We start from the raw sequence: 27,621 nt of genomic DNA, 5'->3' as shown, positions 1-27,621 counted from the left end.
TTTGGTCTTCACAATTCTTTATTTCACTATTACTATTACAGAACCTTTGTCTTTGATTCAGAACTTAATATATCCTTTTGACAAAGAAAATAAAAAGAAATGGCATTGACAAAATTATTGACACCCTCGACTTAATATTTGGTAGCACAGCCTTTGGAGAAAATAACTGCAGTCAAGTGCTTCCTGTAGCCATGAAAGAGCTTTCTACACCTCTCTACTAGCAGATTGGCCCACTCTTCTTGTGCAAACTGCTCCAGTTCTCCCAGATTTGAAGGGTGCCTTCTCCCACTGCTGTTTTCAGATCGCCCACAGGTGTTCAATGGGATTTCGATCTGGACTCATTGCTGGCCACTTCAGAACAGTCCAGTGTTTTGTCTTGAACCATCCCTGGGTGCTTTTTGAAGTGTATTTTGGGTCATTGTCCTGCTGCAAGACCGATGACCTTTGACGGAGACCCAGCTTTCTGACACTGGGTTGAACATTGTGCTCCAAAATGCCTTGGTAATCTTCTGATTTCATGATACCATGCACACATTCAAGGCACCCAGTGCCAGAGGCAGCACAGCAACCCCAAAACATCACTAAACCTCCTCCATGTTTGACTGTATGGAAGGTGTTCTTTTCTTTGAAGGCTTCATTTTATTTTCTGTAAACACAGAGATGATGTGCTTTACCAAAAAGCTCTAATTTGGTAAAATAAAATCTAATAAAAAAGTGAGGACGGAAAAAAGTGAGGGCCACAGTCGATGTTCCACAACATGGTCAAGGATGGTTGTGGGCACCGACAACTAGTAGTTTATACTTTAAGCCTAAAACACACACGACACATCATTTTTTACATGCAGTAAAAAAAAGCACGCACATTTAAAATGAATAACCATGCTAATAAAAGAAAATCACTGTAATGTAAAAATGCAAACTACTAGTAAGTTGAAGATTACTACTTATACTACTTAATACTACTTATACATTACATACATAAAAAGCTTTAATTAAAAGGCTTCTCTACCCCTATGAATATCAGAGGTTTCTGATATGTTAATTCTTCAAAATACCTGAAGTTGACAGGACAACACAATATGTTGCTACATAATGCAGATGATCTGGTGTTGATTGCGGAAATGCAAGAAGGGTGTCGGAGTGAACTCCATTCAATGTACAATGTGTGCTGAGTGGGTTCATCAAAAATGTAGTGGTCTGAGAGGGTCATTGACCAGTGTGGCAGCTACATTCAAGTGTAAGGTGTGTGGCAGCTACATTCAAGTGTAAGGTGTGCACAGAGGGAGCTGCAGATGGAGGAAATGTCGAGTTGGATCTTGGAGACGGCATGAACCTGGAAGGTGTGAAAACATTTTGCTACCTCGGAGACGTGCTGAATGGAGAATGTGGATCAGACTCGGCAACGGTTGCTGGAGTGAGATGTGCATGGAAGGATTTTCGGGAACTGAGTGGCGTGCTGACAAGGAGGGAGTGTCATTGAAGCTGAAGGGAAAGGTGTATGCTGCATGTGTGAGAAGTGTTATGATTTATGGGAGCCAGACATGGGTAATGAACGTAGATCAGCAACGAAGGCTGGAAAGGGTGTAAATGTAAATGGTTCGGTGGATGTGTGGAGTATCGTTGAGAGAGAGAGGAAGACAAATGATGAATTGCGAAAGATGATGGGAATAGAGCCTGTGATTGATGCTGTGAAGAGGAACAGGTTGAGATGGTTTGGTCATGTGTTGAGGAAGGATGAAAGTGACTGGATGAGAAGAGTGATGGAAGTTAATGTAGAAGGAAGTAGAGGACGGGGAAGACCGAGAAAGACTTGGCTATAGATGGTGGAAGAAGAAATGCGGGCAAGGGGTTTAACAAGGAGAGATGCAGAAAATAGGGCAAAATGGAGAAGATTGTCATGGGGACCGCAAGGCTAACCCCCGCTCTAGCAGGGAAAATGGCCTTAAAATGCCTGTTGTTGTTGTTATAATGTCAAACATGACACGAGCGAGCTGTACCTTAAAATATTCTTATTATATTCTTACATCAGAAAAACATTCACACAGACATTTCTGAAATTGGTACAATTCATTTCTTTGTGTTGTTGGTGAAGAATGCTTTCAGTGAAACATGCATGCGTACGTACACTTCAGTGCCTAACCATCCATGTTCATTGCTAAATGTGGCTTTTCTATGATATGACATTTTAATTAGGATGAATGAATTATGGAGAAAAGAACAGGGTGCAGAGGAACTCAGATCACTTCTTTCTGAGAGTTTGCTAAAAAGCAAGAGAGATTGAAAATGGAGATCAGTGTCAAAGAGGGCGACTGACAAGTTCAAGAGTTTGTGGGCATTTGGAAGAATCAGCCACAATAGTCACATGTGGAAATTAATTAGAGATGAGGTAATATAGATTTGAGCACAAAGGAATACAGAGAATAAGACAGGAGTGAGGGAAGGATGAACTCTGTCCTTCACTCATCAATGTAAAAAAATAAAAAAACATTGGGGGTAAATTACAATCTCAAGCACATGTTGCCAGTCATGTTAAATTAAAAGGATTCGAGCTGAAATTGTGTAAACCAATAAATATGTCAAATGAAGTACCTTCAACATCTTTCAAACAGTTCAAAGTAATAATGATGTAAACATAACAAAGAAGTACAAAAAAAATTATTTGGTTTGAGACTCCAGGGAAGCCCATAATTCCCACAAATAGCCAATTATTCAACAACAAATCGACTGTAATGGGAGTGCCGATTACCAAAAGAACATCATTCCAGTTCCTTCAAATGCTTGAAGAAGAACTGCTTGGTAAGCTTGGACATGATGCAGGAAACCTGCTTCTTCTTGTTAGTTCCTTCGGAGCGAGTTGCAGATTCGAAGTTCGCTACCTTGAAGTTGACCCGAGTAAGTAGCTTTATTAGTTCCATATTGATGGCTGAGGATGACAGCACTTGAGTCAGCGATTGAACAAACCAAGAGCCACACTCCATGTTCCTCCAAGAATAATACCCTGTGAAGTGGAGAGATGTTCGTCACACGTCAAGTTTGTGTCCAATGGATGCCGTGAAACAAGAAGTACAGTACTTCAATTACCTATTGCCTCCTTACGAATTTGCGCGAGTAGAAACTTCCTCCACTCTCACCTGGCACTGTGGAATGGCAGTAGAGGAAATCTGCTTCTACAGGGATGACACACTGGGTGAGCGAATCGGTCTCCAAGATCGAATCCACCTCCACACCATCATCAAACATCGTTCCTTGACAAGCCTGGGAAAGAAATGTTTCACAAAGTTGAGTTTTGCAAAACATTCCCAAAAGCTCCATGGATCTTTGAACATGTCTATAGTGGCATCTCCAAGCATTCGCTCTCACTTACATTAAGTAGCATTCAGGTCAGTAAAATTGTAATTTTTGCTCGGTTGTTTTAAATGGTGAAATCCTTGCAAAAGAGCTGTGTGTGTACGTACGTACGTACGTACACACACACACACACACACACACACACACACACACACACACACACACACACACACACACACACACACACACACACACACACACACACACACACACACACTTTGAGACCCGGTAGGTCTCCGTTCCATCTCCTGAAACCCACACACCTGTGGAGATACACGTAGTCAACGTGCTGCTAAACCCATTTGTGCTTGCAAATAAAAAGTGTTAAAAAACAAATATCAATCAGGCTTCGGTGATGAGATGAAAAAAAAAGATAAAGAAGGAATATATCTAATATTGGGTTTTCATGTTTATAAGAAGTTGATGGTGATACAATTTTAAAGTAGTCAGACCCCGCTATTCACGGTTCCGTTATTCGGAAGTGATAAAATGCGACCCGTTTCTCTATTCGCAGAAAAGTAGCCCGCAAATTTGCGGTTTCTTTTTCTATTCGCGGCCGTGTTCCGCGAAATCGCGGGGTTTTTCTTTCCTATTCGCGGCTGTATTCCGCGAATTCGCGGTTTCTTTTTCTATTCGCGGCCGTGTTCCGTGAAATCGCGAGTTTATCTTTGCTATTCGTGGCTGTATTCCATGAAATCGTGGTTTCTTTTTCTATTCGCGGCCATGGTCCGCGAAATCGCGGGGTTTTTCTTTCCTATTCGCGGCTGTATTCTGCGAATTTGCGGTTTTTCAGGGGCGGAAATTTTTTTTTTCACGAACCTTTAGCTTGAGATACGTAATTTATAAACCTCCTCTTTCACCAGCCATGCAGAAAGTAGCTGGACATATGCAAAAAATAACATCTACGAGCCACGAGCATGACCTGCTCCTGCGTTTGTTGCCGTGTGTTTTGCGTTTTCTCGGCTTGTGCGGGATATCCAGTCATTACCTCCGCCACCGAAGGTGGATGAGGTTATGTTTTCATCACTCTCTCCCACCCCTCTTGGGGCCAAAATAAGGGCCAAAAACGGCCAAAAACCAAAAATATAAGATTGGGCCAAAAACGATACATAGCAGGATATCTCAAAACGTTGCGGACGGATTTGGATGAAGCTTTGTGAACCGGTTGGGTGTGTGTCAAGGACTAATCGATTCGATTTTGGTGAAGATCTGAATATGGATTCGGATATGAGAGTTATTTAATTTTGAAGTGATTCTTCACATTGGGAGATAGGGCCAAAAACGATACATAGCAGCATATCTCAAAATGTTGTGGACCGATTTGGACAAAACTTGTTGGACAGGTTGTGTGTGTGACAAGGAAGAATCGATTCAATTTTGGTGAAGATTTGGATCCGGATCCAGCTGGTATAATTTTTAAGTGATTCTTCACCATTGAGAGCCTGGTGTTGGCTTAGCGGTTAGGGTGCCGGCTTGGGATCCTAGGATCCTGGGTTCGAATCACGGTCGATCGCTGAATTAACGCCAGGGGGGTTGACTCAGCCTGTGATCCTTCTGAGGTCGGCAAATTTGAGTACCAGCTTGCTGGGATGAATGATCACGGTGTGTATCCCGGTTTAGAATAGGTACACCGTGTCCCTGCGCATCGTAAGAGGCGACCAAGGGTTGGTGTCAGGAAGGGCATCCGGCCATAAAAACATTGCCTCAAACAGGGAACCATGATTGTCATGGGGCCCGCAAGGCTAACCCCCACTCTAGCGGGGAAAATGGCCTTAGAGTGATCATTCATTCATTCATTCTTCACCATTGAGTGATATGGCCAACCAGGCGGAGGTATGCTCTCTACTGAGTGCCGTTCTAGTTCACACTGTGAATAGCTTCATGTGATATTCCACCGTTCACAGGTAAACAATGTTTCGCAGGATATCCCGTCATTCACACTGTGAATAGCTTCACGTGATATTCCACCGTTCACAGGACCACAATGTTTCGTGGGATATTCCACCAGCTGGATAACAAGTCATCCCTGCGAGTTACTGTACAGAATGAAAACACTCCACAGTATCTATTAGTGCAATTAGCTGTCTCCCTTTTCCCCCCATTGAAACAATGGCACGGCATTCATTCGCAGATTTTCATCGACATTAATGGATTATTGCCGACATTCACAGGTTTTATCTCGCCATTTCAGGGACGTTCATCGACCTTTGCGGATTATCGTCGACATTCTCGAAGGGTGCGTCACCATTCGAGGATTTTGCCTCGCCGTTCGTGGTTTGGTCCTCTCTATTCGCGGATTTTCACGACTCGGGAACCTATCCCCACTTTTTCCATTGAAAAATGCCCTGCTATTCGTGGGTTTCACTATTCGTGGATTTTCCAGGAACGTATCCCCCGCGAACAGTGGGGTCCGACTGTATGCAGAATTTGGGACAGATTTTAGATCTGTGCTCAGTCGTCATTTGTTGTTGGCGTCGTTTTCCGACGATCACTGAAACTGAAAATCGTTTTTCAGTAATCTGGTGCTACAGGCTTGCCAATTGGACGCTTAACATTGTGTGGAGCTGCTTAATTGGGATTGGCATGTCGTTGCTGTGCGAGACCACATTTTTTGTGTGTGCGCGACAGCATTTGGCAGCCATGGTGTCGGGCAAACTGAGGGAGAGTGTTTGTTTCCTTGAAAGCGTCCAAGACAAGGCCATTTAGCGAACATTTTTCGATCAATTACAACAACGATTAAACTTGGTTTCAACACCTGAGGTTTAAAGTGGACTGAACTAAGGAGGCCAAAAGACGAGGTCTCAGGGACACCACGATTACTGGTGGAAATACTTTAAGGAACATAAAGGCAGGTTTACAAAGGGCAGAACAGAAAATGAAGGCTCGCAGGAATGGTGATTTTTAGACATACATTAGGAGGGGTCGACGTAGTCTATCTATTACATATAACTACACATATCTAATGTCACAATTAATTACTTTACGCTTCCTAAAAAACATTTACGAAGGAGATAACCAAACTAAGCAATGAAACTAAACAATGCAATGAAATGAAATGCAATGCAATGCATTGAAACAATGCAATGCAATGAAACTAAGTAATGTTAACCACTTGGAGTTATTTCCACACGAATAACATTGACAATTCCTTTCCTGAATTTTGTTCATGACCAGCTCTATTCTAGTGAAGTTAAGTTGACTATTTTCACCAAATAAAGAAAGTAATAAATTTATTTTTATTTCCCTGTCTTATTTATAAAATTATATAATCAGGTTCATTATTTCTATGTTTATTATAAAATAATATGTTCATTTTCATTATCATTAACCTACTTGACTTCAGTTTGGGATTTTCATTGTGTCACGTACCGTGAAGTGTTTGCATGACCTTTATTGTACCTTCTCTCTCCTGCCACTCAGCAATGTACATCGTGATACCCAGTAGATGATAAATATCTGGGGCGTATTCTGTCAGCAAGCAGCTCCCTTACTACTCGCCAAGAAAGTCACTTGATTCAAAGTGCTCAAGCTAGCACTGCAAACAGAGTGCTCAACACTGCTTAACAACATGGCGGGCTCTAGTGGGGATATATTTATTTTCATTATGCACAACAGAGAAAAGGGAGAATATTTATCTATAAGTGTGAGCCTGTACAATTAGTCCAAATGTTTTATCCCTCCTATAAAACACAAACACCCCATGGATTAGTCGATGAAGCCCTTATGACATCATCCATTTTCTCCATTGTATACGATATATGTGAGGATCAAGTGGTGGGAAATAGAGTGATGATATTCAAAAGAAAAGATGAAAGAGGAGGTTCACGAAATTTCCACTTTCTAACCTTGTATCAGCAGTTCTGCAGAAGTACGTTTCAAGGTACCTGAGAAATTGTCACTTTAAAGTTCAAATTTCAAGGTCAAATTTTTTCAAGATACCTGAGAAATTGTTCTCGTCACCAAGAAGTTCTGTCACTAAAGCTTTTGGGTCTCAATATCTGCCATGATATTTCCTGGGAAATATTCCTGGGAAATTTTCCATGATATTTCGATGTCCCTGCTCTCAAATGTTGTGTTTGTGTCCTTCCCCCTCTCTCCCCAACTTGTCTACTGCCACCCTTATTTTGTGTTTTATGTGTCGGTTTGACTTTTTGTGTGATTAAAGTTAGCTCTTTCACGAGCCTCGATCTTGTATACAAAAAAAATAAAAAAATAAAAATAAATAAACCACATTTCAAAGCTGGCCTCCAAAGCAAGTCGCCGACTGGGCATCCTCCGTCGTGCAAAGTCCTTCCTTAGCACACCTGAGCTCCTCACCACATACAAGGCTTTCATCCACAGTTCAATGGAATACTGTTCTCCCCTCTGGGCTCCTGCCTCTCACCTAGCTCGGCTTCACGCTGTTGAAACCAAAGCGTTCAGAATCATTGGAATCTCCCGCGATGAAGCTAACTCTGAGGGCCTTTCACTTACTCACCGCAGACAGGTTGGTGGATTTTCTGTCTTCTACAGATTCCTCTCTGGCCTAGCTCGCCTAGCTCCCCCAGCTCTGTCTGTGCTCTGTCCCCCAAATTTTCCTACAGGTCGCACAAGATCTGCCAGAAACCCTCTTCTGGTGAAACTGCCAAAATCAAGACTCACTGCTCACCTTCACTCTATCATTCCTCTTTTCTCCCGCCTCTGGAACAAACTCTCTCACTCTCTACAATCCCACTCCTCCCTCCAGGTCTTTAAAAACAGCTGTTCACCACCATCTCTTATCTTCCCCCATCCAAAACCTTGATATTTTCTACCCGCGTAAATTTCACCCCAGATCCACGTTTTTGCAATACCGATTTTTTTCCTTGAAGTCTGAGCATTGTCCATGTGTTTTATACCTCTCCCACCCCCCCTCCCCCCTTCCCATGCCTCCGCCCCCCAAGCCCTCTCCCTCCCACATATCTGCCGATATCTCTGTTCTCTACTGTTGTACTTGCGTGCTTCCCTCTCTCTCCCCATCTTGTCTCCTGCTCCCTTTAATATACGGTTTTCACGTGACGGTTTTTTTTTTGTCATTAATATATATTAGTTAGCTCTTACACGAGCCTCGATCTTGTATACGAAAAAAAATAAATACAAATGAAACATCATTGTGATAATCCTAATTAAACATGCAGAGATGCATCCATTTGATGGCACCTGACTTGCACAATGAAGGCCTCATTTGCAAGGATTGGGCCAATTTTGTTTGTATCAACAATAAGGAGCAAAAAAATTTGCAAATATGGCAGAACATGTACTGTTCATCATGGTAATATGAAACGCAATTGATATGTGATAGCACTCAAGACCCGGACCAGGGAATTTAATCCCGGACAACCGACTGGCTTTGGAGGCCAGCTGTATAATTGATATAAATCATATGAATCTGATATACAGTGCATTCAGAAAGTATTCAGACCCCTTCACTTTTTTCACATTTTGTTATGTTGCAGCCTTATATGCTGAAATCGTTTAAATTCATTTTCTCCCTCATGAATCTACACTCAATACCCCATAATGACAAAGAGAAAACAGGATTTTAGAAAGTTTTGCAAATTTATGAAAAAGAAAAAACTGAAATATCACATTGACATAAGTATTCAGACCCTTAACTCAGTACTTAGTTGAAGCACCTTCGGCAACGATTACAGCCTCGAGTCTTCTTGGGTATGATGTGACAAGCTTTGCACACCTGGATTTGGGGATTTTCTGCCATTCTTCTCTGCAGATCCTCTCAAGCTCTGTCAGGTTGGATGGGGACCATCGGTGGACAGCCATTTTCAGGGTCTCTCCAGAGATGTTCGATTGGGTTCAAGTCAGGGCTCTGGCTGGGCCACTCAAGGACCTTCACAGAGTTGTCCCTAAGCCACTCCTGCATTGTCTTGGCTGTGTGCTTAGCGTCATTGTCCTATTGGAAGGTGAACCTTCGGCCCAGTCTGAGGTCCTGAGCGCTCTGTTTCAGGTTTTCATTAATGATATTTCTGTACTTTGCTCCGTTCATTGTTCCCTCAACCCTGACCAGACCACAGTCCCTGCTGCTGAAAAACACCCCCACAGCATGATGCTGCCACCACCATGCTTCACCGTTGGGATGGTATTGGGCAGGTGATGAGCGGTGCCTGGTTTCCTCCAGACATGACGCTTAGAATTGAGGCCAAACAGTTCAATCTTGGTTTCATCAGACCACATAATCTTGTTTCTCATAGTCTGAGAGTCCTTTAGGTGCTTTTTTGCAAACTCCAAGCGGGCTTTCATGTGTCTTTCACTGAGGAGAGGCTTCCGTCTGGCCACTCTGCCACAAAGCCCAGATCGGTGGAGTGTTGCAATGATTGTTGTCCTTCTGGAAGTTTCTCCCATCTCCACACAGGATCTCTGGAGCTCAGCCAGTGACCATCGGGGTCTTGGTCACCTCTCTTACCAAGGCCCTTCTCCCCCGATTGCTCAGTTTGGCCGGGCGGCCAACTCTAGGAAGAGTCATGGTTGTTCCAAACTTCTTCCATTTAAGAATCATGGAGGCCATTGTGCTCTTGGGAACCTTCAATGCAGCAGAAATGTTTTTGTAGGCTTCCCCAGATCTGTGCCTCGACACAATCCTGTCTCTGAGCTCTGCAGGCAGTTCCTTCGACCTCATGGCTTGGTTGTTGCTCTGATATGCATTGTCAGCTGTGAGACCTTATATAGACAGGTGTGTGCCTTTCCAAATCGTGTCCAATCAATTGAATTTACCATAGGTGGACTCCAATCAAGGTGTAGAAACATCTCAAAGGTGATCAAGACAAATGGGAGGCACCTGAGCTAAATTTCAAGTGTCATAGCAAAGGGTATGAATACTTATGTAAATGTGATATTTCAGTTTTTTCTTTTTAATAAATTTGCAAAACTTTCTAAAATCGTGTTTTCTCTTTGTCATTATGGGGTATTGAGTGTAGATTGATGAGGGAAAAAATGAATATAAACGATTTCAGCATAAGGCTGCAACATAACAACATGTGAAAAAAGTGAAGGGGTCTGAATACTTTCTGAATGCACTGTCCTTTACCATATACACGGAAGCCACAAGGTAACCCAACCAAACCTACCTGGATAAAGAACAGCTTTGGTTTCCCAGAAAGGGAAGGGCACTGCATTCCACAGAACATTCCACTTAGATACTGGATCTCAATTTCCCCGTCGGTGCCATTAATCTTGCCATTATCTCCATGGCTCAGCAAAATGCACACAAAGCAGGCCCTCTTGCTGTGGTCTTGCTTGGATACTACAGAGGAAAACAAAATGAAAAGCTTATGTGATTATCAGGCTTGAGATTTAAATGTAAATGCTTAGGTAGAAACAAGGTGTGTGTGCATCTGTTTGTGAATGTGGGTGGCTGGGTGCGCATGTGTGCCATCATAAATGTGTGTGTGTGTGTGTGTTTATGTGTGTTTACGTGTGTTTATGTGTGTGTTTATGTGTGTGTGTGTTTATGTGTGTGTTTGTGTGTGTGTGTGTGTGTGTGTGTGTGTTTTTGTGTGTGTGTGTTTTTGTGTGTGTGTGTGTGTGTGTGTGTTTATGTGTGTGTGTGTGTGTGTGTGTGTGTGTGTGTGTGTGTGTGTGTTTGTGTGTGTGTGTGTGCGGGGGCCCCAAGGGGGGGGGGGGGGGGAGGTATAAAACACGGACACTGCTAGAACTTCCAGGAAAGAAAGAAGTCGGGATTTCAAAAAAAAGTGGATCTGGGGTGAATTAACGGGGGTAGAAGAGATCAAGGTTTTGGATGGGGGAAGACAAGAGATGGTGGTGAACAGCTGTTTTAAAGACCTGGAGGGAGGAGTGGGATTGAAGAGAGTCAGAGTTTGTTCCAGAGGTGGGAGAAAAGCGGAATAAAGGAGTGAAGGTGAGCAGAGAGTCTTGATTTTGGCAATTTCACCAGAAGAGGGTTGCTGGCAGATCTTATACGACCTGCAGAAATATTTGGGGGACAGCACAGATAGAGCTGGGGGAGCTAGGCCAGATAGGAGTCGGTAGTGGAGAGCGTAGTGGAGGAGAGACAAGGAGTGAGGGAAACAGGGGAGTGGGAAGAGATGGAGTGGGGAGAGAGGGAGTGGGAGAGACAAGGGAATGGAAGAGACAATGGAGTGGCGGACGTGGAGGAGGTTGGGTAGGTGGAGGGGTGGAGGATGGAGGGGGGAGTGGTGGAGAGACAGTGGAGGAGAACTCACCTCCCCCAGAATAGTAGAGAGCATAGTGGAGGAGAGACAAGGAGTGAGGGAAACCGGGGAGTGGGAAGAGATGGAGTGGGAAGAGATGGAGTGGGAAGAGATGGAGTGGGAAGAGATGGAGTGGGAAGAGATGGAGTGGGGAGAGAGGGAGTGGGACAGACAAGGGAATGGAAGAGCAAGGGAGTGGCGGACGTGGAGGAGGGTGGGGAGGTGGAGGGGTGGAGGAGGGAGAGGGGAGTGGCGGAGAGACAGTGGAGAGCTCACCTCCCCCAGAGTCGAGGAGGGAGCGGAGTGGGGGAAGGACAGGGAAGTAGGGGCAAAGGGGTTGGGGGGGGTGGGTGGGATGTGAGAGAGAGTGGAGGAGGAAAAGCAGAGGGAAAAAGAGGTCAAGGTTTAATTTTGCTAGCTTTTCCCATCACTTAGGATGGTACTCTTCCTAGTCAAAGATCAAGATGGCATCAAAACCACACAAAAGCACAAGATATCTGCAATCACAAAGCGATTGCCAAAGGTAAGCCTCCCCCCACTGAGAGGTCACTTACCCTTGGCCCTTGATCCAATAAAAATAACCACCTTTAAAACCACCTTGGCCCTTGATCCAATGATGGTCATATTTTTTCAGATCACCATATCACCTCAAACTTCAACATTTAGGGATAGAATGTCAATTAAGAAAATGTGTCACCATTAACAAACTATCCATGAAACTCAAAATCATGAATATCAGAGGAAAATTCTTCAAGTTAAGATAAAAAAGGTATTTTTTTAAAATTAGGTCACAATGCGAAAAAAGTAGGCCAAGGACATGAAACGAATATCAAGTGCACAACTTCATTGCAGGTACACTATTATGATGCAAAAACATCTTGGAAGGCCAGGTGAGCAGAACAGGTGTGGAGACGCAAGCTGCCAGGCATAGTTGCCACCTCCCCACAGACAGTACCTCCTATACAACAACAACAACAACAACAACAACAACAACAACAACAACATGCATTCTAAGGCCATTTTCCCTGCTAGAGCGGGGGTTAGCCTTGCGGTCCCCACGACAATCTTCTCCATTTTGCCCTATTTTCTGCATCTCTCCTTGTTAAACCCCTTGCCCGCATTTCTTCTTCCACCATCTTTAGCCAAGTCTTTCTCAGTCTTCCCCGTCCTCTACTTCCTTCTACATTAACTTCCATCACTCTTCTCAACCAGTCACTTTCATCCTTCCTCAACACATGACCAAACCATCTCAACCTGTTAGTCTTCACAGCATCAATCACAGGCAATATTCCCATCATCTTTCGCAATTCATCATTTGTCTTCCTCTCTCTCAACGATACTCCGCACATCCATCGAACCATTCGCATTTCCACCCTTTCCAGCCTTCGTTGCTGCTCTACGTTCATTACCCATGTCTCGCTCCCATAAATCATAACACTTCTCACACATGCAGCATACACCTTTCCCTTCAGCTTCAGCGACACTCTCCTCCTCATCAGCACGCCACTCAGTTCCCGAAACTTCTTCCATGCACATCTCACTCGAGCAACCGTTGCCGAGTCTGATCCACCTTCTCCATTCAGCATGTCTCCGGGGTAGCAAAATGTTTTCACACCTTCCAGCTTCACGCCGTCTCCAAGATCCAACTCAACATTTCCTCCATCTGCAGCTCCCTCTGTGCACACCTTACATTTGAATGTAGCTGCCACACTGGTAAATGACCCTCTCAGACCACTACATTTTTGATGAACCCACTCAGCGCACATTGTACATTGAATGGAGTTCACTCCGACACCCTTCCTGCACACAGCACACGGCCACTTCCCAGTTCTTTCCACCTCACCACATGCTTTACCACTTGCCATCACCTTCGTCTTTCCGATATTCACCTTCAGACCTTTTGTCTCCATACATTCCTTCCACTTGTTCATCTTTTCCTTCAGTCCATCCATACTTTCCGCAATCAACACCAGATCATCTGCATACAACAACTCCCATGGTAAACCCTCCTTTACGTTCTGAGCCAGCACCTCCATCACAGCTACAAATAGTAGTGGACTTAGTACCGACCCCTGATGCACTCCCACCTTCACCTCAAACTCACCACTGTTCCCGTCCTTCGTCCTTACAGCTGTGCGCGCTCTTTTGTACATTGCCATCACGACTCTGATCAACCATTCCTCCACTCCTAACTTCCTCAATGCCCATGTCAATACTTTGCGTGGAACCCTATCGAATGCTTTCTCCAGATCAACAAACCCAAAAAACTTCTTCCTCTTATCCATGTACTTCTCCTGCAACTGCCTCACAATGAAAAGCGCATCTGTCGTTCCTCTTCCTGGCATAAATCCAAACTGCATTTCGTCAATCTTCACTTTCTTCCTTATCCTCCTCTCCAACACCCTTTCCAATACCTTCATTCCATGCTCCAATAACTTTATCGCTCGGTACGAGCCACACTCCAGAGGGTCACCTTTCCCCTTGTATAGAGGGACGAGGGTACTCAGTTCCCAATCCACTGGAATGCGGCCTTCTTTCACCACCAGATTACAGATCTCTGTCATTCTCTTCACACCCCAACTTCCTGCTGCCTTCAACATATCTCCCACAACTCCCGTCGGCCCTCCCGCTTTTCCACTCTTCATTGCTTTTATCGCTTCCTCAACTTCCTTCTCAGTTATCTTCTCTGCCGGTCCTAAAACTGGGTTACTCTCTATGTTGCCATCCCATTCATTCTCTGTATTCAACAGCATTTCCATATATCTTTTCCATCTTCCTTTAATTCCATCTGGGTCGACAACGATTTGTCCCACTTCATCCTTCAAGCAACTCACCCCCATCACATCACACCTCTCTTTCGCTATCTGCTTTGCAATCCTGAATACTGCTTTCTTACCCTCTTCCGAATCCAAGCGTTCTCCGAACATTTTCCTACATGCCTCCTGCGCCTTTGCTACCTCTTTCTTTGCAGCCTTCCTGGCTGCCTTATAACTTTCATGCTCTGCTGTTTCTGCTCCCGTACCCTTCGCCTTCTGCCACTCCTTGAACTTCTTCCTCTTCTCGTCAATCCTCTTTCCAACTTCAACATCCCACCACCATGTTTCCGAGTGCCTCGGTGGTCCTTTTGTCCATCCACATACCTCACCAACGGCTCCCAACAGACTAGCTTTCATTTACATCCAACCACTTTCAAGCTCAACCACATCATCCTCTACCCTACTCAGCCTCTCTTTTAATGCCTCCCTTACTGTCACCTCTTTCAACCTCCACACCTTCATTCTCGGTTGGTACTTCACCCGCCGAGCTCTCCTCGCACCTTTTACCCTTATGTCGCAGACAACCAAGTGGTGCTGTGAAACAGCCTCCTCCCCCGGGATCACCTTTGTGTACCGGAGGTGCCCCCTATCTCGCCTACGCACCATCAGGTAGTCAACGGTTGCTCGCATTCTATGCACCCAAATACATCGCACCTCTCACCTGCACTTCTCACTCACCCGCACAACAAACTCTGTTAATTACCATTTGGCTCACATACGGGTGAGGCCGGGGTCGACACCATACCCCACCTACTTTGCTTATCTTTCTATCAACCTTTCTTCTCTCCTCTCGGAATGATTGAGGCACCCGTTTGTGTTCATTCATGATAACATGACTGACTTGGGGCTTGTGTGGCTTATGTGTTAAGGGTAAGATCTTTCTTTGTGACAGTTTTCTTTTGTAAACACCTGCTTTTGCCTTGCACATGTGTGCCTTTCCCAAATCTTTGATAAACTGTTTCCAATCTGCCCAGTCATCTGTTTCGTCATTGGTTAGACAGAGTATGTAAATAGTGGATGGGAGTTCTGCCCCGCTGTTTCGCTATGGTTAATCATGAGCAAACATCTCTCTAACGATATCACTCGGTTGTTCTTGATTGACAGTAGTGCGGTGTTTTGGGCATGGTTCCCTATCTGGGTGCATTGATTTTCCGGGAAGGTAATGTGGGAATTGGACGTGAGGACCTTACCTAAGTGAATCGTCTCAGACAGCGTCTGCGGTTGCTTAGCAAACCGTTTTGCCGAGGAGTTATCTGTGGCTCGTTGGTTCAGGGTCATAGGTCGGGAAGCCGGTCCAGGAAGCTCCCATGCGACCCGGATGGACAAAAACCATAACAATACAGCAATACCCCGGCCTACGTCATTAATTGGTTCCATAAGCCGTGACGTAACTCGGTTTTTGACGTAAACCGGGCGTAATGTCTTAAAAATGCCTTAAAATGAAGACAAACACCGTAAAACTAGAGCAAACAAGTACAAATACATTCAAAGTACACCGCCCCATGCCAAATAATTAAATATGCTGCAGCGCGGCATTGCCGGGGCGCCTCTGGCGCCCGGCAATACCGCAGTGCAGCTCATTGAGGCTGCATTGGGAGGGAGAGGTGTACACTAATTGATTGATTAATTGTATAATTAAAATCAATAAAAGATTATCACAAAATATTTTCATAATCAATTGGCTAATCACATAACTAAACCACTAGTGCTTCATCCGAAGATGTATCTTTTAGAAATTTAATTAAATAAGTCATTTATAAAAAATTAAATAATTAATTGATAACTCAATAAATAATTAATCGATTAATCAATAAATAATTAATAGATGAAATGATTAATCAATAAATCAAAAATGTCCTTGATAGCCACATCACTTGGTCACTCATGTCCAAATATTAGCTTCCCAGCTCAAAAGGTGCCTGAGATATTGGCCAAATGAGAAAGAAAATAAATAAATGATTAATAATGAAAATAAATAAATAATAATCATAAAAAAATTAAATTATTAATCAATTTGGTCAGAGAACACATAAACTACCACTATTTCATCAGAATCTGTAACTTAAAAAAAAAAAATTTTTTTGTCATTAATCGAATAATTAAATAATTAATCGATTAATTGATTAATTAATAAATCAAAAATATCCTTTGCAGCCAAATCACCTGGTCATTGGCATGTCCAAATATCAGCTTCCTAACTCAAAAGGTGCCTGAGTTAATAATGGTCAGAAGATAAATGAAATTTAATTAATTAAATAAGTACTTAATTAAACGCTAATAATTAAATAACTCCTCAATTAATTGATTATTCAAAAAACAAAAAATACCGTATTTGACAAAGGACTTGCTCACTACTGTGCCGAAATTTCAGCTTCCTAGCTCAAAGGATGGCTGAGATATCGTCCGGACAACCAAGAAAGAAAACAAACAAACAAACAAGTACACATACATTCAAAGTACACCGCCCCATGCCAAATAATTAAATATGCTGCAGCGCGGCATTGCCGGGGCGCCTCCGGCGCCCGGCAATACCGCAGTGCAGCTCATTGAGGCTGCATTGGGAGGGAGAGGTGTACACTAATTGATTGATTAATTGTATAATTAAAATCAATAAAAGATTATCACAAAATATTTTCATAATCAATTGGCTAATCGCATAACTAAACCAGTAGTGCTTCATCCGAAGATGTATCTTTTAGAAATTTAATTAAATAAGTCATTTATAAAAAATTAAATAATTAATTGATTACTCAATAAATAATTAATCGATTAATCAATAAATACTTAATAGATGAAATGATTAATCAATAAATCAAAAATATCCTTGATAGCCACATCACTTGGTCACTCATGTCCAAATATTAGCTTCCCAGCTCAAAAGGTGCCTGAGATATTGGCCAAATGAGAAAGAAAATAAATAAATGATTAATAATGAAAATAAATAAATAATAATCATAAAAAAATTAAATTATTAATCAATTTGGTCAGAGAACACATAAACTACCACTATTTCATCAGAATCTGTAACTTAAAAAAAAAAAATTTTTTTGTCATTAATCGAATAATTAAATAATTAATCGATTAATTGATTAATTAATAAATCAAAAATATCCTTTGCAGCCAAATCACCTGGTCATTGGCATGTCCAAATATCAGCTTCCTAACTCAAAAGGTGCCTGAGTTAATAATGGTCAGAAGATAAATGAAATTTAATTAATTAAATAAGTACTTAATTAAACGCTAATAATTAAATAACTCCTCAATTAATTGATTATTCAAAAAACAAAAAATACCGTATTTGACAAAGGACTTGCTCACTACTGTGCCGAAATTTCAGCTTCCTAGCTCAAAGGATGGCTGAGATATCGTCCGGACAACCAAGAAAACAAGAAAACAAGTACAAATACATTCAAAGTACACCGCCCCATGCCAAATAATTAAATATGCTGCAGCGCGGCATTGCCGGGGCGCCTCAGGCGCCCGGCAATACCGCAGTGCAGCTCATTGAGGCTGCATTGGGAGGGAGACGTGTACACTAATTGATTGATTAATTGTATAATTAAAATCAATAAAAGATTATCACAAAATATTTTCATAATCAATTGGCTAATCGCATAACTAAACCACTAGTGCTTCATCCGAAGATGTATCTTTTAGAAATTTAATTAAATAAGTCATTTATAAAAAATTAAATAATTAATTGATTACTCAATAAATAATTAATCGATTAATCAATAAATAATTAATAGATGAAATGATTAATCAATAAATCAAAAATATCCTTGATAGCCACATCACTTGGTCACTCATGTCCAAATATTAGCTTCCCAGCTCAAAAGGTGCCTGAGATATTGGCCAAATGAGAAAGAAAATAAATAAATGATTAATAATGAAAATAAATAAATAATAATCATAAAAAAATTAAATTATTAATCAATTTGGTCAGAGAACACATAAACTACCACTATTTCATCAGAATCTGTAACTTTAAAAAAAAAATTTTTTTTGTCATTAATCGAATAATTAAATAATTAATCGATTAATTGATTAATTAATAAATCAAAAATATCCTTTGCAGCCAAATCACCTGGTCATTGGCATGTCCAAATATCAGCTTCCTAACTCAAAAGGTGCCTGAGTTAATAATGGTCAGAAGAGAAATGAAATTTAATTAATTAAATAAGTACTTAATTAAACGCTAATAATTAAATAACTCCTCAATTAATTGATTATTCAAAAAACAAAAAATACCGTATTTGACAAAGGACTTGCTCACTACTGTGCCGAAATTTCAGCTTCCTAGCTCAAAGGATGGCTGAGATATCGTCCGGACAACCAAGAAAACAAACAAACAAGAAAACAAACAAGAAACCAGAGTGAAAACTGAGTACTCTCTTTCAGCGTGCGTCACTGCCGAGCCCCCTTCGGTGCCCGGCAATGACGATTTGCAATGCCTGGAGATGGCATAGGAAAGGAGCGGTGTACAACAAACAAGAAACCAGAGTGAAAACTGAGTACTCTCTTTCAGCGTGCGTCACTGCCGAGCCCCCTTCGGTGCCCGGCAATGACGATTTGCAATGCCTGGAGGTGGCATAGGAAAGGAGCGGTGTACAACAAACAAGAAAGCAAGAAAACAAACAAACAAGAAACCAGAGTGAAAACTGAGTACTCTCTTTCAGCGTGCGTCACTGCCGAGCCCCCTTTGGTGCCCGGCAATGACGATTTGCAATGCCTGGAGATGGCATAGGAAAGGAGCGGTGTACAATAACTGGAGGAGGCTGCGGCTTTGCAGCAAATTGCAAATTTGCAAATCCATGCACATGTGCACATGCACACGTCGATCAGTTCGTCGACGCCGGATGCCGGCGAGGTGCCCGACGAGGCACCCCGGCCCGAGGCATGACACGGTCGTTCGTTTCACATGGGCCATGGGGCCTGACCTCGTCGCGGACATTGCACACTCTGCACGGTGACGTGACGTGACGTCTGCCACGGACGGTCGTCCGAGCCGGGATCGTCGTCATGTTTCGCCGTTGCCACGTTGTTTTACACAGTAAAGGAATAATCACAAAAATACCAGCGAAAGGCAAAGCAAGCACGCGACCGCAGCACAGGACAAAATGCATATGGCGTTGCCTTTGTTTTGAATGAGAACCAGCACCTCCGCGTACGTATACTTTACGTACATTTTTTTTTTTATGTGCTTTTTATTGTATTTTTAATTGTTTCGATCCTTAAAACATCAACGTCAAAACAACGATCAACGATCGTTAAAACGTTAAAACATCCAATTGTTTAAATTGTATAATTTTTTTGACGTCCGTAGGAGTGACGTAAAGTCGCACATAATGACGTTCGCTGAACTGAAATTTACTCTTGAAGAGTGGCGTAAAGTCGGATTTGACGTAGGTCGAAATGGCGTAAAAGTATGACTGTATACATTAATTAGAAATAGTTTTCTCAGAGGTGGTTTATTACTCCTAAGGGTCGAAGAAACTCTGCGGTTCAATTAAACATTGCGAGTGTCAAGTGTAGAAAAACAATGCAGCAGCAATAAGCCTTCTCCTATCTTTTAGGGGAGGGCCTAATAAACTCTCATTATTCACACCAAAGAATGAGTGCGCCCGCGCCCTGCCCTGGGACTTATGATGTTTTGATTTTATCTTTGTAACTTTTCACAGTTTGGACAAAACTATACTCGGGCCTCTAGCTTTCTGGCAGAAAGTCAGTGGGAACACCGGCTCAAACAGCACTCTCTAGCAGGCCCTGTAGACCCAGGAATGCAACCCGATTGCCGATAGTACATACAAAGGTGAAAGTATAGAGAGGGAGGATTGGGTTGGGGAGAGACGAAGATTGACCTAAGAGAGAGCCTCTGGCTTTCCCTATCATGGAGTCATGTAACACTTGTACACATATTACATACCAACCTCAGCCTGAACTATAACTAAATCACACACACACACAAACACCGACACACAGACACAGACACACCTACACACACAAAAATAAAAACACACACATACACCAACACACACATAAACAGACACACACACACACACATAAACATAGACACACACACACACACACACACACACACACACACACACACACACACACACACACACACACACACACCTTTCAGAGAGACATCAAGTATTTAACCGATCAAAGAAAGTTCAGATGTGACGGATGGGATTGGGAAGATTCCCTCGATGAAATCTTTAGGTGAGAACCCTTAAATCAAGTTAACCCACGATCCATTTATTGCACCATATATTTATTAAGTAACAAAATGGTTGACTATTTAATATTTATCCTCCACCACTCCCGACATGCCCTTCACAATCCTCCTCTTTCTCTTCTTATCCCAATCACCCTTTTCCTTCTCTTCCCAAAATCTCGTAACTTGTTTTCTCTGTCATCCTTCATCCTCTTATTTAAATTTGTCTTCAATTTTGCAGCCCACCTCACCACCATCAGGCATACATCAATACAGAGTGCTTCAGAAAGTATTCACACCCCTTGACTTTTTTCACATTTCATTCAGTTACAGCCTGAATTTAAAATGGATTAAAGTCAGATATTTTGTCACTGATCTACACATAATACCCCATAATCTCAAAGTGCAGTTTTATTAATATTTTTTAGAAATTTTTACAAAGTAATTAAAAATGAAATACAGAAATGTCTTGAGTCAATAAGTATTCAACCCATTTGCGATTACACTCCAAATTGAGCTCGGGTGCATCCAATTTCCTTTGATCATCCTTGAGATGTCTCTATAACTTGATTGGAGTCCACCTGTGGTTAATTAAATTGATTGTACATGATTGAGAAAGAAACACACCTTTCTAGATCGAGGTCCCGCAGTTGACAGTGCAGGTCAGAGCAGAAACTCGACCATGAAGTCCAAGGAACTTTCTGCAGAACTACGAGATAGAATTGTGAGGAAGCATAGATTTGGGGAAGGGTAGAAACAATTTAGGGTGTTGAAAGTTCCCAATAGCAAAGTGAGCTCCATTATTAGGAAATAGAAAGAATATGGAACTACCCAGTCTTCCTCCAGCTGGCTGATTGACCAAACTGAGAAACTGGGCAAGAAGACCATTCGGCAGAGAGGTGACCAAGAACCCAATGACCACTCTGACCAAACTACAGAGTACCTTGGCTGAGATGGCAGAACCTGCCAGAAGGTCAACAGTCTCTGCAGCACTTCACAAATCAAGGCTTTATTGTAGAGTGGCCATGATGGAAGCCACTCCTGAGAAAAAGGCACACGACAGCACACCTGGAGTTTGTAAAAAGGCACGTGAAAGACTGAGAGGATGAGACAAAGATTATGTGGTCTGATGAGATGAAAATTGGACTCTTTGGCCTGAATTCAAAGAGCTGCGCGTGCCAGAAACCGAGCACAGCTCATCACTCATGTAGCACCATCCCTATTGTGAAGCATGGTCGCATCAGCATCATGCTATGGGGATGCTTTTCAGCGGCAGGGACTGGGAGACTTGTAAGGATAGAGGGAACAATGAATGGAGCCAAATACAGGCAAATCATTAAAGAGAACCTGCTTCAGAGTGCAAAAGACCTGACACTACGGTGGAGATTTATGTTCTAACAGGACAATGACCCCAAGCATCAAGCCAAAGTAACACTGGAATGGCTTCAGAACAGGAATGCGAAAGTCTACTAAGTATTGACTCAGGGGGGTTGAATACTCATGTAAATTAGATATTTCTGTATTTCCTTTTGAATTACTTTGTAAAAATGTCGAAATAAAAAATTCCACTTTGACATTATGGGGTATTTATTATGTGTGGATCAGTGACAAATCTCAATTTAATCCATTATAAATTCAGACTGGAAAACCAAAAAATGTCAAAAAGATCAAGGGGTGTGAATACTTTCTGAAGACACTGTATACATATCCCTTTATAAACGTAATCGAAACTAATGTACTACCGATGACAGCGGCAAACAATGGCTGTTTTAAAAATGGAAAACAATGGCATGTGAGTAAAGTACTGGATATAACAAAAAAAAAAAACTTGGCACAAGGTAGTGCAGATGAGATGTCCCGATAAACCCAGACATGCTTGAACCAGCACAATGCCCAGGGCTAGCACCCAAAGGCTAGCACCCAAAACCACAATAACAAGAACTTGTTTCACTGCGACGCAATGTGCTGCGGATCAAACCAAGGAGACGCAACACTGAGACGTATAGACTCTCCCAGGTAAACCAGGGATAAACAAAAAAGCCTCATTGACTCACCATCACGCAAAAGGTCAATCATTTGCTTGTGGGTCTGATCACATTTCACTTCCACTTGAAATCCCAGCACCGTGAAGCACCTGCACAGCGTGTCGGCATCGACGTCTGTACCTCTCCTTTCTGAGCGGAGGATCCAAACAGTAAACAAGAGCCGACAGAGTCAGAAAATGAGATGAGCATCACTCGAGAACCTCCAGCACGGTATTGAAAGGTTTGAGAGAGTGCAGGTGGGAAGTGGGGGTAAGGGGGGTGGGGGTGGGGGGCAAAAACATAAATTTCATCCAGAGAACATCAAATGCAAATATTAATGAAAAATAATTACCATTGTGATAGACAAAGTTCTTGTTGTTGATGATCACGCAGAGCGAAGGCTCAGGGAAGTGTTCTTTATCCAGATTGTAGGCAGAGCTGCTCATATCGACTTGCATGTGCTCATCATCGTAAATGTCCATTCTGTGAAAAGTTACAAAGATAAGATCAAAACATCATCAATCTCAGGTAAAGGTGCCCGTCCTCACTATTTGGTGTGAATAACGAGAGTTTATTCTTTTGTGTGGTTTTGATTCCATCTTTATCTTTGATGGCACAAAAATGCTGTGATTTCCTATAGGTTAGACCAGTGGTTCTCAAACTTTTTTGGACTACCGCCCCCTTCTGCCCTCTTGGATCGGCCCAATGCCCCCCTTGTCCTATCGTTCGTGGTCGGACACCCAGAATTTATGTAGATAGGAAGCAAAAATAACAGAAGCCAAATATTTTCTGAATAATATTTTACTTTATTTTACTTTCCTTTTTATTTTATTTTTCACGACCTTCAATGTTTCAGCAGAACAGGTCCAGGTGAGGCAAACTGGGAATCTGTTATCACAGGCCCAAATACCGTGAGTGTGAAGGGTAGGCCTGTTGACTCGCTGCGAGATTACGAACGTCTGGCTCCATCTCAGTGAGGTAGAGACGCAGATCGCCCCTCTTGGTAATGTCAAGGCGGTTTCGATACTTAGTCAGCAGCACCATCACGGCGCTGAACCCTCTTTCAACGAGGTATGATGTGGGGAACGCCATCGGCAGCAGTTCTGCCTCTGTCCACATTGCGGGGTATTCACCCCGCTCCAGAATCCAGAATATGCCGTATTCATGCTGCGAGAATCTTGCCTTCGCCTCATCATCATTGTGGAGGTTGATAATTTCGTCCTGTAATTCGCACTTCACATCTTGAATGTCACATTTGAATGGGTTGATCACCCATGCTGGCACCGACAGTCTAGCATGTCTCTGAAACGCTTCTTTTTTTTCTTTTTTTTCGTGAAAGAGCTCTAACATTTATCAAACAAACAAATCGTTATCAAACAAACAAGCAAACAAACTATATAAAAAGGGGAGCGGTCGACAAGATGGGGAGAGAAGGGGAGGGAGCCCACAAACACAACATTTGAGAGCAGGGACATCGGGAGATGTGTGGGAGGGAGAGGGCCTGGTATGGGGAGAGGCAGGATAGGTATAAAACGTAAGGACACCAAGGACTTTCAGGAAAGAAGTCAAAAGTCACCTCAAAAAAGTGGCTTTGGGGTGAAATTAGCGGGGGTAGAAAAGATCAAGGTTTTGGATGGGGGAAGATAAGAGATGGTGGTGAACAGCCGTTTTAAAGACCTGGAGGGAGGAGTGGGATTGAAGAGAGTGAGGGAGTTTGTTCCAGAGGTGGGAGAAAAGAGGAATGAAGGAGTGAAGGTGAGCAGAGAGTCTTGATTTTGGCAGTTTAACCATAAGAGGGTTGCAGGCAGATCTTGTGCGACCTGTAGGAATATTTGGGGGACAGAGCCCAGAGAGAGCTGGGGGAGCAAGGCAGGAGAGGAGTCGGTAGAAGACGGAAAGACCACCAACCTGCCTGCGGTGAGTAAGTGAAAGGCCCTCGGAGATAGCGTCATCGCGGGAGATTCCAATGATTCTGAAATTCTGAACGCTGCTCCATATCTCCACGAATCTTCTCAAGGTGATTGCAATAAACGAGCAGCTCTTCATCAGAAACAGCAGTTTCCTTTGCCAACCGCGGAAAGTGGTACATATCTCTGCGGCCGAGGGTTTCCCTGTGCAGAGTCGCCTTGGTAAGGAACGCGCCGATCACTTTATTTGCTTTAATCAGCGTCATATGGTCACCCTGGAATTGTTTGTTGACATCATTCAGTATGCTGAATATGTCCGTGAGGTAAGCCACATCATGCTCAACCACATCATGCTCCGTATCAATTTCCGACAGAAACTCGACCACTGTTGAGAAGAGGGCATGGAAACGGGTCAAACAAGCGCCTTTGGACAACCATCGAACTTCGGTATGCAACAGGAGCCGCTCGAATGCCTCATCATTCTCCTGGCAAAGCTGACGAAACAGCCGATCATGCAGAGATGACACCTTGATTTTATTCACTGCTTTGATTACTGTTTGGAGTGATGTATGAAGTCTGGTGCTGAGAGATTTTGCTACAAGATGCTGGCGGTACACGACACAGTGAATGGCGAACACGGACGGTGCCTGGTTCTTCAGAAGCGCAATAAAACCACGCTGGCGGCCAACCATCGCTGGTGCCCCATCCGTCGCGCAAGCGAGAATGTTCTCCATCGGTATGTTCTTATCAGTAAAGTACTTCTCCAACGTTTGGAAGATGGAAGAACCCTTCGTATCGGTCTGGAGAGAGCGGGCAAACATTTCTTCCACCATTTCCTGATCACGGATGAAGCGAACGTAGCAGAGTAACAGAGCTTCACTGTCACGCAAAGTGGACTCATCCAGCTGGATGGCGAAATGTGTGCTTCTCAGCTCACTACACAGCTTATCTTCTACATCTGATGACATTTCATCAATCCACCTGGCCATGGAATCATTGCTGAGCGCAATCGACGAGAGAACTGGATTCGGATACTGGCCCATAACGGTTTTTATCACTTCCCCAACAGCTGGTTTGATGAACTGTTCGCCGATTGAATACGGTTTTCCAGATCTGGTGATGAGCAATGACAGCTTATACGACGCTTCCAGTCCTTTATCCACGAGCTTTTGGCTGGCTTTGAACATCGTCGTTACCGTGGATCGCTTCTCAAATTTCTCTTTCAGCGATTGGAAATAGCTGACCTCTGCGCGAGCCTTATCACTGTGCTTTTTACTCAGGTGCTCGCTCAGTCGAGATGGTTTCATTGCTTCATTGAACAGCGTGATACCACACAACAAACACATCGGTAACTGTTTGTTCATCGGAGATGGAATGAATCCATACTTGATGTATTCAACGGAATACTGACGACACTTTTTCTTTGAGGCCGACATCTTGAAGCCGACCGGACGTGAAGCTTTTTTGAATAACGAAATCAACACGCCAAAATGTCGAAATACTAACACCAGCGCTAACACTGACTGTTCATACCTTGCCCAATGTCTGTGCTGGCAAGGCCAGGCTGTAAAGTTGAACAGGCACGTTGAATAGTCCAGCACGAATAGAGTGTATTATATCCTGCATAAAAAGATTCTTGCAAGCCGATTGGTTGAAATGGCGCCACGTGACAACAATTAGTGTTGTACTATTGGCCGCACTGGCGGCCAATAGTATTTCGCTGGTGTCATACACTATCATGTTTGTTGCGTGAGCATGTATGGACAAGAAAATACCTACACGACATCAGCGAATATGTGATCAGAAAAACCATGCGAAGGGGGAAAGAATGTGGTCGTTGATTGGATGGCCAATTTGCCGAATGGCGACGGGTAACCTGTTCAGACTGCAGGAATCCCAAAGAGCGCTCCAAATCGCCGCTGCTCCTCTAAATCGCCAGTGCCCCCCAAATCATTGCCAGCACCCTCCTACCGCCCGTGGACTCTCGAGCGCCCCCCTGAAAGTTCCCAGCGCCCACTGGGGGCGGTAGGGACCACTTTGAGAACCTATAGGTTAGACAATGAGACTTTGGTGACTACAGGTGGTTAGACAATGAGCCTTTGGTGACTACAGGTGGTTAGACAATAAGCGTTTGGTGACTACAAGTGGTTAGACAATGAGCCTTTGGTGACTACAGGTGGTTAGACAATCAGCCTTTGGTGACTACAGGTGGTTAGACAATCAGCCTTTGGTGACTACAGGTGGTTAGACAATCAGCCTTTGGTGACTACAAGTGGTCAGACACATTTTGGAGCCTCATATGGGTGGTTAGGCACCAAATATTTGGGTTCCTTTAGGTGTCTTTGGACGGTTAGATGTTGAGTCTTTAGGTTCCTTATTCGAAGTTCCTTCTTTCTGGTGTCACAATGAATCAAACTCTTTATTTTATCGCACACGTCACTAAAATATGCAAATCCGTTTTCTTGCATTTGCACAATGTTGCCAAGACCCGATTAGGCCCGAACCAGATCTACTGAAGTGACGTCGCCAGTGAAATGTCTCGGCCGGTTTCAGGATCCAGACGGGATCAAAATCAAAGAAACTGTCGTTTTCTGCTGTGCTGACCGGTAGTGCTGCATCACGGAGCACACCGTCTTCCATCTTGGGATGCGAAGCGCAAGGATTGTGGAGAAAAGTTCTCAAAAAGACGAGGCCGTTGTGACTGTGCCCTTACCCTGACCAATTCCTCTTAGTCTTACTGAAGAAGTTATTGAGATTAAGATTGACTCGGAATCTCGAATCTGTGAGTAAAGTCCTGGCTATAATTATAAAATAAACTTAAACACGTCAGACGTCGGAGCTCGACGTACCTTGGAAGCTGAACGAAGAATGAAAGTGCATGATTTGTAAGTAATTAGTAATATCTGTACTAGAGCTTGATAACTGAGATTAAAAGAGCGAGTTCTTCAAAACAAGTCCGTTTGTCCCTCGAACCAATCCCGCCATATACCTGCCGTTACAGCCGCGGGCAACTCTTCTTCTTCACGTTTTCACTTCCTCACACGCCCACAGCGCACTTTAAAACCGCGCTCTTTATCCCACCGTTTCTCACATTGCCCT

General features: G+C 43.2%; 1 protein-coding gene across 6 annotated transcripts; it reads right to left on the bottom strand.

Annotated features, from left to right (window-relative positions):
* On the bottom strand, window positions 1-27,621 carry LOC137432860 (caspase-3). 6 transcript variants are annotated; one of them, XM_068125120.2, is made up of 7 exons: window positions 27,512-27,621; window positions 22,968-23,098; window positions 22,646-22,765; window positions 10,449-10,624; window positions 3,132-3,255; window positions 2,747-2,998; window positions 1-646 (listed from the first exon to the last, which is right to left on the bottom strand). In XM_068125120.2, exons 2-6 carry the CDS (start codon window positions 23,095-23,097, stop codon window positions 2,757-2,759), a joined length of 792 nt encoding a protein of 263 aa, XP_067981221.2. In that variant the 5' UTR covers window position 23,098; window positions 27,512-27,621; the 3' UTR covers window positions 1-646; window positions 2,747-2,756. The 6 variants fall into 6 exon arrangements, with proteins under 6 accessions (XP_067981221.2, XP_067981223.2, XP_078639811.1 ...); XM_068125122.2 differs by having other exon boundaries at window positions 2,877-2,998; XM_078783685.1 differs by having other exon boundaries at window positions 2,877-2,998; window positions 27,372-27,553.

This window comes from Myxine glutinosa, chromosome 8 (genome assembly GCF_964187855.1).
Source record: "Myxine glutinosa chromosome 8, kmMyxGlut1.1, whole genome shotgun sequence".
NCBI lineage: Eukaryota > Metazoa > Chordata > Myxini > Myxiniformes > Myxinidae > Myxine > Myxine glutinosa.
This window is presented reverse-complemented; position numbering and strand designations above follow the sequence as displayed.

Excerpts from the sequence above, each read along its gene's own strand:
- LOC137432860 (XM_068125120.2), bottom strand. The coding sequence starts at position 23,097 with ATGGACATTTACGATGATGAGCACATGCAAGTCGATATGAGCAGCTCT. Across the intron at positions 10,625-22,645 it reads GATTGACCTTTTGCGTGATG|TATCCAAGCAAGACCACAGC; the intron begins GTGAGTCAATGA and ends TTTCCTCTGTAG. Across the intron at positions 3,256-10,448 it reads CAAAGCTGTTCTTTATCCAG|GCTTGTCAAGGAACGATGTT; the intron begins GTAGGTTTGGTT and ends TTTCTTTCCCAG.